General features: G+C 38.3%; 1 protein-coding gene across 1 annotated transcript in view; it reads right to left on the bottom strand.

Moving 5' to 3' along the window:
• Positions 1 to 14,335, bottom strand: part of MMP16 (matrix metallopeptidase 16) — a 388,312-nt gene that overhangs the window by 23,926 nt on the left and 350,051 nt on the right. The window contains exon 8 of the mRNA XM_004011852.6: positions 1,961 to 2,111. Within this exon, the coding sequence (XP_004011901.1) occupies positions 1,961 to 2,111 (151 nt within the window). The remainder of the gene's footprint in view (positions 1 to 1,960; positions 2,112 to 14,335) is intronic.

The following is a 14,335-nucleotide window of genomic DNA, read 5'->3' as shown; positions in this document are numbered from 1 at the left end:
ATTCAACAAGCAATTAAAACCAGCTGAAGAATTAATCTCTAACAGCCTTGAGGGTCATTAATTTAAAGAGTATGTTGTAAGTCCACTGATTTATTTCCATTAGCGGTCACCATGCTATGGCAATCAATTTCTTCATTCTTCTCTTTTCATACTCTAACCACATTTATATCCTGCTGAAACTCATATACATTTTGTGGTAAGTAATATCTTCTACTATGATAGAGTTTTTTTGATGAACTTGTAATTTAGTAAGAAACATCTCGCAAAACTTTAGCTTCTTGATAGTGAACTAAAATCTATGAATATTTTGCTGTAGAAATATATGCAAATTTAATGCATAAAAAGTTCTTAACAAATAAACGTAAAGCTATACATTTTTATCCATGAATGCAAATGATAGAATCTTTTTGTTCACAGATAAAGCTCAACATTTCAAAACACTTGCATTCCAACATTACAAAGTGCAAAATAAACAAGGTTTATATCCTTACTTTTCTCAAGTAGTTGAAGACATTTTATAGGGTTACATTATGTTAAGACTATAAGGCAAATTCAATACTAACTTGTTGGTCATTAAAACCTGTTGTTTTTAATGTGTGTTTGTGAGTTGCCTGTGCTTTGCTGCTGCTGCTGCTGCTAAGTCACTACAGTCATGTCCGACTCTGTGTGACCTCATAGACGGCAGCCCACCAGGCTCCACCATCCCTGGGATTCTCAAGGCAAGAACACTGGAGTGGGTTGCCATTTCCTTCTCCAATGAATAAAAGTGAAAGTGAAGTTGCTCAGTCATGTCTGACTCTTAGCGACCCCATGGATGCAGCCCACCAGGCTCCTCCATCTGTGAGATTTTCCAGGCAAGAGTACTGGAGTGGGGTGCCATTGCCTTCTCCGTGCATGCACTTTAACTACTTGTAAAATGACATACTTAAGTTCTACCTACCAATGAAGTTTACTTACGAATGTCACATTTTGATCCAACTAGTAACAGTGCAACTAAAATTTGACTTTTCATCTTTATTTTTAACCTATTGCTAATTTAAATTTTAGCCTTTGACTTTGATTTCATATGTAATATCTGTCAACAAGTGGGCAGGGGTAGAACTAGCATGCCTAGGGGCTACGGTACATCAAGATACTAACTATTCACTTTAAGCTTTACAAACCCTGTTAGTAATGGCATCAAAGCAAAAACTGTGACAGAAAATAACAAGAGACATTATACTTCAAGCTAAAGGTATTTAGTCTGGTGATAGTTTGGTTAATTCATAGCACCTGTCTGCTGGTACCTAAATAATAGTGTTTTAAGAAATAGAACTCGTCGACGCAGGATACAGCATGCTTGGGGCTGGTGCACGGTGATGACCCAGAGAGATGTTATGGGGAGGGAGGTGGGAGGGGGGTTCATGTTTGGGAACGCATGTACACCCGTGGTGGATTCATGTCAATGTATGGTAAAACCAATACAGTATTGTAAAGTAAAATAAAGTAAAAATAAAAATTAAAAAAAAAGAAATAGAACTCGTGACAAAACTGAAAGTATTTGAAAATGTTCAGAATTAACTGTGTGCAAAGTATAAAAATTTAACTTTTTAAATATAAAAGCAAAAAAAGACCTGTTTAAAAGCACTTGTAAGTAAAGTAAGTAAAATTACACAAAATGAGTTCCAAGGATAAATATATACTGCCTATATAGCTTTATAGGCATGCTATGATTATGGAGAAGAGAAAGAATATGTACTACACATATACATTCATAAAGCCATATTATTTGGGAATATAAAAGGAAGATTTATCTTCAATATTATTTTAAAATATGTTTAAGAGAGTTTCAATTCTATTAATTCTTGTGTTTACATCCACACAGATTCTTTCACCAAAGGTACATTCCTGTTATAGACTAGAAATATTGACTTCTCTAAACATCAGTTAACTGTTTTCCTCATGTGAAGTGTGTACTGACCTGTCCCCCTTGAAGAAATAGGTTTTCCCAACGTCCTCCCACCAAATGGCTGAATCAATACCATGAGGGGGAATTCCGCTTCCAAGAGTAATCAAGTCATGAGGGTAACCAGGTTGAAGAGTCGTGTCCTTGAACACCCAATATTTGTTACCTGTATGAAATAAGTGCAAATGCAGAATATACTAATTTAATGTCAGAAATTATAATATATCTATTAACACAATGCATTTAAAATTCTTTTACGTGAACGCCATGAAAAAACTTAGCAGCAGTCATATCTGGAATACTGATGCCATTTTTGAAACACCAATGCTATTTTCAAAAGTGGACATAATGAAAAACTATTTAATAATGCAATCAGAATTTGTGAACTAATTTAAGAAATAAAAAAGATCTACAATTTAGCATATGGGAACAGTTTTGAGTTAAAGGTCAAGAATTGTTTTCCTCTAGCCTTATTTTCATTCAAGGCTAAAATCATTCCTGGGCCTTGTGCATTCTATATGACCTCAGATCGCCATAATGATTACAACCTCTACTCTGTTAAAACACTTCCTCTAGGCTGGTCCTCTCCTTTTATTACATAAACATTCACAAGTCTCTCTAGTCCTATAAAGTCATCCTCCTTTGACCCGATGCCCTCTTTTAGCTGTTACACTATCCTTCTCTTCAAGAGTTGTGGCTGAAGGGAGCAAAATTTTAATCCTCATCTTGCTCAGAATTGTCAGAGTATGGCAATACTAAAAAGATGAATTGCGGTCAGCTTTATTGCTGTTTTGAACTTATCTACAGACAACGCACTTCCTCATGCCGTCCACCCTAGGTGGACTGTGTAAACTCTCCCCTCTTTGCTATGCGCTGAAGTCATCTGCAACAATCTCCCTTTCCACTAAAAGCTGATTTAATACATATTGCTACTGATACTTTTTGTCACGAAGGCACCAGTTCCTACAGTTCTCCACCCCTATCTGTTGACACCGTTGGCCCCTTAAGGAATGTTCCCCCCCGAGCTGCTGGAAAACCGATTTGCTGTTGCTTCTCTTTCTTCTCTACCTGCTCCCTCTCTGGTCTTCATTTACTTCATTCAGTCCTTGAAGGTTGGCACGCCCTGTGCTTCTTTCCTCTGCACCTTCTCTTCTTATTTCACACAGGGGAGGGGCAGAGGTGGTGTCACAAACTCAGGGGCCAAGGTAGAGAGGACAGAAGTGCAGTGACAGTGGTATTCAAACATTCTGAGACACAGCCACAAAGTCAGCAAATGTCTGCTGCCTTAAAGGTGGTCCACCCTCCTCTGCCCAAGTCCATCTCCCCTGGTCCTTCAGATCTTTCTATAATCAAGCAGCTTCTAAACTCACTAACTCCTCTTGAGGTTCATATCTCGTGAAGTAAAATATCGTAGTATCTGACAAAGTATCTTGTGTCCTTTCTAATAGATGAAAGGCGTCCCTTGTTGTTAAATATTTCAATACTATTCTAAGATGAGGACTATAATAAACTAGCATTCATGTTATACCTAAGGGAATCTTGGAAAAAAAAAATCAAAACCACTACTGGCCTAAAACAACCAAAAAAGCATATCTTCTGGCTAGTTAGGAGTCTCTAGTTTCTAAATAGACTTATGTTTATCAAGAGCTTCAGCTACCATTTGCCATCACTTTAAATCAAAACAGCCGTTTTTGCGTACCTTCACTGTCCCAAGTATCTTGTTAGAAATTAAGGATACTAAAGAGAACAAGACAGACTATTATCATCCTACACTGAAGTGAATTTGACATATGAAAATTATGAACACAAAAATGGAATTGCAGTACTTGAAACCCTAATAAATGCTATGAAGGGAAACACATCAGGGGCTGAGAAAAAGAAAACATAGAGGGAACTTACTTCAAGTAAGGAGATTAGGAAAGCATCTCTAAAGAAGTAACACTTAAGCCAGACTTTAAAGAAAGAGAAGATGATACCTATGCAAAGAATACTGAGAAGAGCATTCCAATAAAAAGAGTTATATATGATTAAAAAAAAAAAAACTGAAAGGAGATCCATGGAATGTAATAAGCAAGAAGAGAGTAGCACTAAAGCCTATATGATGTGCTTGGATCTTAGTCTGAGTGCACTGGTAAGGCATCAAAGAGATTAAATTAACAAAGGGGTGTGACCTTTCCTATTTTCAAAAGAGGATCTTTGGCATACCTGGCATGTGTGCTAATTTGTTGATGAATGACTCAACTCATTAATTCTGGCAACAGATCCTTGATAGAGCTCATTTTCATTCTTCTAAGATCCATTTTCAACAAAAGACCAAAGTTATCTTTTGAGAATAGGAAGCAGATCATACCTCTTTGTTAACTTAATCATTTTGATGGCTTACCAGTTCATGCAAGCTAAGATCCAAGCCCTTCATATAGATTTTCAGTGCTACTATGGAAGTGAACAAGAAAAACAACATCTCCACTCATGGAGATTAGATCACAGTGAATGGGTATGAAGAAAATTGACCGTAAGCAAAAGAATAAAGATAATTCCAAAGAGAAAAGTGCTATAAAATACAAAAGAAAACCAATCATATCACAATGCTGGGGTGGACTGGGGCTTATTTGTACTGCAGATAAGAAAGATCTCTTTATTTGAGTGACAGGTGAATTGTGACTGGTATAACTGAAAAGAGCCAACCCACTGAAGATAGTTTGAAAGAGAAAAATCTTGTTAAATAGTTGGAACATTTCTAAGTGAAATAGGAAGCCACTGAATAGTTCAATTAAAAATATTTTTATTAGTAGTATAGATTAAGATTGCATCAGTAGAGATGGAAAGGAATCATGATATATTGCAGAGAGAATTTATAGGCATTGCTGATGAGTTGGCTGTGTGGAATAAAGAAAAGACTGCATGGAGAAAAATCCTGAAGTTCTGACTTTGTAAATGAGAGAATAATAGTGCTGCATAAATAGACAAAGATGACTAGGGTAGATGGGTTGTTGGAGGTTCAAGTCAAAAGTTTGAGAGATCATTTAGATATTTAAATGAAGAAGTCAAGTAGGCAATTGGATGTGTTTGGAACTAGTAGATTTTAAGTCACAAGCATGAATATGACGTTTATTAATTTATGGTTCATGAGATAACACAATGGAATAGAGAGCGAGAATGATGAGTAACCAGGACTGGCCTTCTAGAAAAACATGACTCCTAAAGAGATCACACAAGGGAAGAGGGAAGAGAAGGCAAATAGGAAGGAAGTAGAGAAGACAAGGAAGGCAGGCTAAAGTCAAAGAACCCAAGAATCCTAAGAAGACAGTGGTCACCAATGGCTTTCTCTAGTCCAAATATGTTTTGAAAGCTAAAAATATATGTAGTCACCCTCTCAGATCTTCTACAAAGTTGATACAAAGTTGACCTACATGCTCAAATTTGAACTCATCAGAAGACATTTCTTCTTGTTTTCTCTGTTTCTATAGACGACACACTAGTTGGTGGCTCACGTCTGAAACCTCCCTGTTCATAGTCTTTCCTATCTATTGGGTCATTACGTGTAGCTGCTCTGACTTCATAATTCTTCCTTGAGTCTTCCCCTTGCAGATCATCCTTGATACAGGTACTTGGTATGCTTTTCCATCACCCCTTGTAAAGTCAACTGTCTTTTCCACAAGCTCTAAGGTGGGTCTTACTGGTCTCCATAGCCCCCCTCTATATCACCACTCCAATTCTAGGTTCAGTTAAAACTCTGAAGAGTTATGGAAATATGACTTAGGCAAATGAGAAGAGAGGAGCATAGCCACCCATGCCTTTATTCTTGTCAATATGATCCAGGGTATATTGAGAGACTTTACCACTTAGCAGAAAGTGGGGCTTCCCTAGTGGCACAGGCAATAAAGCATCTGCCTGCAACACAGGACACCCAATACCATTTTCCTGCTGCACCTTGTATATAAGGCCTGAAAAGTAGCAGGTGCTTAATAAATGGTTATTGATTGAAATAATTAAGTGCAATATTATATAAATAATCACATACAATATCTAAAATTTTACATAAAGGGATAATAAGGATTACATAAATAATATCTTGGGCTTTAGTCTTGAGTCTTGCTGAAAGAATAACAAAAAATAACTGTATAATTATCAGAAAGTCTGACAAACTTTAAAAGCATGACCCAGTACTATGTTGGAGGACTATTTAAATGATTATATTTAACTGTTTGTTGGAAAATATAATCATAAACATATATACCTCTTCTGAGCCATTGTTTAATCTGAATGCTTTATTTAAAAACAAAACCAAAAAAAAAACACATCCCAAAGGCCCAGGTCACTTCTTGCCAGAGTTAGTGAGACAGAAAATCCACAGAGCTGTTTTCCCGTTTGTTCTATATTTTAGTCTGTGGCATGTAAAATAGAAAGCCTTACAATAACGGAAGAAAAAGAATGAAAATCCTGTTCCTTACCTCAGTGACTTAAGGAATCCATTCCTTTCATCTCACCTTTAATTAGGAAAGAGTATATGGTTTCAATGCCTCCCATGAGAGCTACACAGAGTGAAATATTTAGCAGCTGGGCTCCGCGGGTTGTCCTTTCTTCCCAGCAGAAGCACTCTAGGACACTTTAGAGCACTTCCTTTAGCTGTCCCTAACCTCTGTGCTTTCCACGAAATCTCTTCACACTCTTTCCAGGACTTCTGGCAAAGCTGCTAGGCTCAAGGACATCCAGCTGTCCTGATGATTGCAGCACGAGAAAATGTTCGCAGAGATGCAGCTTATGTGTTGTCCAGTTCGAGTTAAACATTTAATATTCCAAGTGCTTATTAAGAAAATACAATTGTATGATTTCTTTTGTATCTTGATGAGGCAAGATTTGAACAAAACTGAAATGACTTTTTTCCTATTTTTCATATTTTGAGTAAGTATGAGAGATTCATATTCAACCTTTTTTTTTTTTTTTTAACAGGAGACGTGGATTTTTAAACTACCTTAGAACCAGATGGTCTGGTTCTGTAGGAAAATATTGCCTGTTTGGCAAAAAGAAGGCATTTACTGGATTTCATGTGAGGGTGATTTCTGGAGCAAGTGGAAAAAACTGGTCCTTACTGACATTGTACTTGGCAGGATACAGAGGAAAATATCAACAAGTCTGAATTCAAGACAGAGAAGCTTTATAAATAAAATGAATAACCTCAAAGAATGTTTGGAGCCTGAGGATACTTTACAGAACACCTATTCCAATAATTTTTCAATGAGATTCACCCAGTGGTCGGTCCATCCATCCATTCATACATCCATCCATGCATCTATCCATCCAGCCAATGTCTGCTTGTTAAAAGCCTATTATAGCCAGTTATTGAACTAGGAAGTGCAGATATAAAAATATAGGAACTATACTAGGCTCTTGCTTCTTTGGAGCTGAGGGACTAGCACAAGAAACAAACACTATGCAAATAACACTATAAAGAATTTTTAAATCATATGCTTGTTCCTACAAGGAAAAGCATAATATCTAATTACTTTAAAAGATTTTTTTTAGAAGGTCAGTGCCAACTCAGGAGGCTGAAACTCTTACCTGCTTTCCTAACACCCTTTAACTGAGTAAGCCCCTGTTAATGAGAGGTGGGCACTATATTTTTCACATGCACTGGGTCAAAAGAAACGGTTGAGAATTCAGCCTAACACATTTATTTTATAAGTCAAAAAGTGCTCTGCTTAAAATCACACAACCAGTCACTAATAGATTTGTACTACAATCCATGTCTCTTAATTCAGTGCTTAATTTACTAATGCAAATTGAGTTTCAAAACAGAATATGTTTACACTCTGTCTGGCTTTCAGAACTCCTGATGATTTCACGCTTCCTTCCCCCTTTATCAACGAACCACTCTGCATTTATTATTGGAAGAATTTATTAATTAATCCACTGTATTGTGCTCACGCCCTGCTCACAGTATCCTCAGTAATTAGATACACTTTTTAAATTATTAATTTTTAAAAGAATTGTATTTTTGTCTCCTCAGAGTCTACAAAATTCTCTTTCTGTATTTATAGTTTGTATCTTCTATTACAAAAGTGGTCAGTACACTAGAGCCACCTGATGCTGTCTCTTTTTGTAAATAAAATGTTATCTAAACACAGAAACACTAATTCATTGATAAACTATCTGCTCTGCTCTTACCCTACAATGACAGCATTTAGTAACTATGATAGAGACCATATGATCGGCAACCTTTAATGCTGGAGTCCAGCTCCAGCAGCCAGGGAATCAGCCTGAAGGGGTGAGCGGTGTCGGTGGGGGATGATGTAGCCTCTGACTCGAGGTACGGGACTACATGTTTATTTCAAGCTTCAGGTTTTCTTTTATACTTTGACAAAAGCATTAGGTCAGAGGTTTGACATTTTTAGTTTCCCCCATCCAGATTTATTGTCTCCAGAAATCATTGCTGCCCTACAAACAGAGTTCTTATTTCAGGGATTCTCTCAGAATCAGCTTTACTATCTATTATCTACTTCCTCTTATGTGTCCTTTACTTAATTTGTGATTACATTGTAATTCATGCTACATTCCTCAGTTTATTTCTTATCTTTCTAAATCCTGTTTGACCCTAGCATCTTAAGATCGCTATATCCTAAAAAGGCTTCTAGCTATTTTTAATTAAGGGAATTGCAAGCCACTTCAGTATTCTTGCCTTGAGAACCCCATGAACAGTAGGAAAGGCAAAATGATAGCATACTGAAAGAGGAACTCCCTGTGTCAGTAGGGGCCCAAATATGCTACAGGAGATCAGTGGAGAAATAACTCCTGAAAGAATGAAGGGATGGAGCCAAAGCAAAAACAATACCCAGTTGTGGATGTGACTGGTGATAGAAACAAGATCCGATGCTGTAAAGAGCAATATTGCACAGGAACCTCGAATGTCAGGTCCATGAATCAAGGCAAATTGGAAGTGGTCAAACAAGAGATGGCAAGGGTGAACGTCGACATGCTAGGAATCAGCGAACTAAAATGGTCTGGAATGGGTGAATTTAACTCAGATGACCATTATATCTACTATTGCAGGCAGGAATCCCTCAGAAGAAATGGAGTAGCCATCATGAGCAACAAAAGAGTCCGAAATGCTGTACTTGGATGCAATCTCAAAAACTACAGAATGATCTCTGTTTGTCTCTAAGGCAAATCATTCAGTATCACAGTTATCCAAGTCTATGCCCCAACCAGTAACGCTGAAGAAACTGAAGTTGAATGGTTTTATGAAGACCTACAACACCTTTTAGAACTAACAGCCAAAAAAGATGTCCTTTTCATTATAGGGGACTGGAATGCAAAAGTAGGAAGTCAAGAAACACCTGGAGTAACAGGCAAAGTTGGCCTTGGAATGCAGAATGAAGCAGGGCAAAGACTAATAGAGTTTTGCCAACAAAATGCACTGATCATAGCAAACACCCTCTTCCAACATCACAAGAGAAGACTCTACACATGGACATCACCAGATGGTCAACACTGAAATCAGACTGATTATATTCTTTGCAGCCAAAGATGGAGAAGCTCTATACAGTCAACAAAAACAAGACCAGGAGCTGACTGTGGCTCAGATCATGAACTCCTTATTACCAAATTAAGACTCAAATTGAAGAAAGTAGGGAAAACCGCTAGACCATTCAGGTATGACCTAAATCAAATCCCTTATGATTATACAGCAGAAGTGAGAAATAGATTTAAGGGCCTAGATCTGATAGATAGAGTGCCTGATGAACTATGGAATGAGGTTTGTGACACTGTGCAGGAAACAGGGATCAAGACCATCCCCATGGAAAAGAAATGCAAAAAAAGCAAAATGGCTGTCTGGGGAGGCCTTACAAATAGCTGTGAAGAGAAGAGAGGTGAAAAGCAAAGGAGAAAAGGAAAGATATAAAAGCATATGAATGCAGAGTTCCAAAGAATAGCAAGAAGAGATAAGAAAGCCTTCTTCAGTGATCAATGCAAAGAAATAGAGGAAAACAACAGAATGGGAAAGACTAGAGATCTCTTCAAGAAAATTAGAGATACCAAGGGAACATTTCATGCAAAGATGGGCTTGATAAAGGACAGAAATGGTATGGACCTAACAGAATCAGAAGATATTAAGAAGAGGTGGCAAGGATACACAGAAGAACTGTACAAAAAAGATCTTCACGACCCAGATAATCATGATGATGTGATCACTAATCTAGAGCCAGACATCTTGGAATGTGAAGTCAAGTGGGCCTTAGAAAGCATCACTATGAACAAAGCTAGTGGAGGTGATGGAATTCCAGTTGAGCTGTTTCAAATCCTGAAAGAGGATGCTGTGAAAGTGCTGCACTCAATATGCCAGCAAATTTGGAAAACTCCTCAGTGGCCACAGGCCTGGAAAAGGTCAGTTTTCATTCTAATCCCAAAGAAAGGCAATGCCAAAGAAGGCTCAAACTACCAAACAATTGCACTCATCTCACATGCTAGTAAAGTAATGCTCAAAATTCTCCAAGCCAGGCTTCAGCAATACGTGAACTGTGAACTCCCTGATGTTCAAGCTGATTTTAGAAAAGGCAGAGGAACCAGAGATCAAATTGCCAACATCCACTGGATCATGGAAAAAGCAAGAGAGTTCCAGAAAAACATCTATTTCTGCTGTATTGACTATGCCAAAGCCTGTGACTGTGTGGATCACAATAAACTGTGGAAAATTCTGAAAGAGATGGGAATACCAGACCACCTGACCTCCCTCTTGAGAAATCTGTATGCAGTCCAGGAAGCAACAGTTAGAACTGTACATGGAACAACAGACTGGTTCCAAATAGGAAAAGGAGTACGTCAAGGCTGTATATTGTCACCTTGCTTATTTAACTTCTATGCAGAGTACATCACGAGAAACGCTGGGATGGAAGAAGTACAAGCTGGAATCAAGATTGCTGGGAGAAATATCAATAACCTCAGATATGCAGATGACACCACCCTTATGGCAGAAAGTGAAGAGGAGCTAAAAAACCTCTTGATGAAAGTGAAAGAGGAGAGTGAAAAAGTTGGCTTAAAGCTCAACATTCAGAAAACTAAGATCATGGCATCCAGTCCGATCACTTCATGGGAAATGGATGGGGAAACAGTGGAAACAGTGTCAGACTTTATATTTTTTTGGGCTCCAGAATCACTGCAGATGGTGATTTCAGCCATGAAATTAAAAGACGCTTACTTCTTGGAAGAAAAGTTATGACCAACCTAGATAGTACAGGCTATGGTTTTTCCTGTGGTCATGTATCTATGTGAGAGTTGGACTGTGAAGAAGGCTGAGCACTAAAGAATTGATGCTTTTGAACTGTGGTGTTGGAGAAGACTCTTGAGAGTCCCTTGGACTGCAAGGAGATCCAACCAGTCCATTCTGAAGGAGGTCAGCCCTGGGATTTCTTTGGAAGGAATGATGCTAAAGCTGAAACTCCAGTACTTTGGCCACCTCATGCGAAGAGTTGACTCATTGGAAAAGACTCTGATGCTGGGAGGGATTGGGGACAGGAGGAGACGGGGACGACCGAGGATGAGATGGCTGGATGGCACCACTGACTTGATGGACGTGAGTCTGAGTGAACTCCGAGAGATGGTGATGGACAGGGAGGCCTGGCATGCTGCGATTCATGGGGTTGCAAAGAGTCAGACATGTCTGAGCGACTGAACTGAACTGAACTGAAGCTCAGCAAACTTCTTTTGCCATAAAAATTTCCCTCACAAACAGGTCTCAGATAACAATCCTTCCCATGGCCTCAAGCTGTGGTCTACATACTCATCCTGGAACATTCTTTGTAATAATCCTTGAACAAATGTCAATGGTTACTTTATAGATTATTTTCTGGGCACAACTGTAGAAGGCTTTGTGCTTTCTCATGCTTCTCTCAAGAACAATAAGCACCTTAATATTCTTTCCAGCCAACTCAATTGAAGAAAGGAAAGAACAAGTCAGAATCACAAAACCTAAGTCCTTCATCCCAGGACCATGTCTGTGGGATGAGGAGAGAGGGTTGAGGCCGTGCCTCCAATTTGTCAGTAATGCCTAATATGGCTCCCGACACTTTAACAGAAAAGATTAGAGCATAAATTTCATATTGGCTGGCTTTTCTTCATATAAATAAGCCTGTACTTGGATTACCCAACAATTATGCTTATTTGGCTGATTACTGTTCAACAGTGATATATTCTTTGAGAACACTATGCTTTTTTAATTATCATGAATAATATATTCTTCACAAGACTCTGCATGACTAATACACTTTCACTGTGACTTAGTCAAACATTCAGTAGCTTTGAAATCGGATAGAACCAAGGGATGATTGCTCTGCCAATTATTAGCTGTGAGATCTTGGGCAAGTCACTAAATCTGAGCCTTCCTTTCCTAGTTTATACATAAAATACTGATACCTCTCATTCAGAGTTCTGGAAACAATGATAGATCAAATGCATAATATATCCACACTCATAGCACCCAATAAATGGTACTACTTATTATATAACACAATGTTTTGCTGAACAAACTTGCTTTCTACTTACTCAAATAAATAATGTCGATAATCAGTGATTACTGATTGATATCAGTGCCTAATTATTCGAATTAAGTTTTAATTTCTATATTGTTTATAGGTAGGTTATTCAAGAAATGTGAATAAATGCTGGAGGCCATGTGTTACCAGCATTTATTATCAAGTAATCAGAGAATTTTGCATCCTTAAGCAAATGCGGCAGAGGGTGAGGTATGTAGCTTAGGCCTGCCTTGAAGAAAGAACTGGCCATTCAGCTGAATACCTTTGGATCTGACAGCTGGGCCAAGCAGTCAGCTGAGCGCCTTTGATCAGGTAATGCTGTGCTTGGCAGCTTCCAGGCAATGACTTAGCACTAACGCAGGTACTAAATTCTGGCCATTTTTGCCCTATGGTTTTGCCCTACGGGGACCTCTCCAGTGGGCAAGTTTTGCTTGGAGCTCCTTTTTGGGTTTGCCAAGACTCTGCCAATTCTGTCTATCCCCTCTTTACCTTTAACAGCTTTACCTCCCTCCCTTTGAGTTTATCTTAGTGTTGGCTTCCCAGGGGACTCAGACTCAAACCCAATGAAGAAAAGGATGTGACAGACGTGTTTGAAAATGCGGAACATTTAGACACACAAACACTATAGATGAAAAAAATTGCAGTTGGAAGTAAAAATGAAAACAGCCGTAAGAAAAGCATACCATATACGGTGGTCCTACATGCAGGGCAGCAGAGGAGACACAGATGTAAAGGAGAGACTTTTGGACTCTGTGGGAGAAGGTGAGGGTGGCGTGATTTGCGGGATTAGCATTGAAACATGTACATTACCATATGCAGAAGAGATGGTCAGTGCAAGTTCCACACATGAAGCAGGGCACCCAAAGCTGGTGCCCTGAGACAACTCAGAGGGATGGGGTGGGGAGGGAGGCGGCTGGGAGTTCAGGATGGAGGGGACACAGGTATACCTGTGGCTGATTCATGTCAATGTATGGGAAAAATCATCACAATATTGTAAAGCAATTATCCTCCAATTAAAATAAACTAATGAAAAAAAGAAAAGCATACCACAGACTTTTTGAAGAATTATGAATTAGTAGAGGAAATATGTCACAGAAGGTTTTCAGATATTAAACATGTAGCCCCTTGCTTCATATCAATATAAACATTAATATTCAAATTCTCTCAATATTTTAAATACTTTAACTTAAAAAATAGCACAGTTTGCATGTTATAAATCTATTATTGTGTACACCAAGGCCACTGAATGCAAAGTTTTCTATCTAGTGCAACTTTTTAAGCATTAAGTTTCCATTATTTCCTATAGAAGAGTAAGTAACCTTTATATTCACCTATTTATTAAAAGATCTTTTAGATTATGCATTTTACTATGTAAGAAACAACATATTTCTACCCTAAATGAACTTCATTAGCACTTCCTAAACCTTTCAAGAGCGAAAGAAGCATAAAGAAATTGCAGTTTATGAGCTTCTGAAGTAAAGTAATAATGCAAGTCACATAAACCATTTCTTAAGCAAACAGTATTTTTTGTCATTTTTTGTATCACATATTTTTGAAAACTCTTTGCTTTTGATATGGGCTTCCCCTGTGGCTCAGCTGTAAAGAATCCATCTGCAACGCGGGAGACCTGGGTTCGATCCCTGGGTTGGGAAGATCCCCTGGAGAAGGAAAAGGCTACCCACTCCAGTATTCTGGCCTGGAGAATTCCATGGACTATATAGTCCCTGGGGTCGCAAAGAGTCAGACACGGTTGAGAGACTTTCACTTCACTTCACTTTGCTTCACTTTTGATGCACGTCTTTTGTATATTCCCAAACTTTATTCCCTTCCTCTTTTCTACCTCAGATATTCTAGTTCCTATTCT

This window comes from Ovis aries, chromosome 9 (genome assembly GCF_016772045.2).
Source record: "Ovis aries strain OAR_USU_Benz2616 breed Rambouillet chromosome 9, ARS-UI_Ramb_v3.0, whole genome shotgun sequence".
Classification (NCBI taxonomy): Eukaryota; Metazoa; Chordata; class Mammalia; order Artiodactyla; family Bovidae; genus Ovis; species Ovis aries.
The sequence above is the reverse complement of the archived record's forward strand: the minus strand, read 5'-3'. Positions and strand labels throughout refer to the sequence as shown.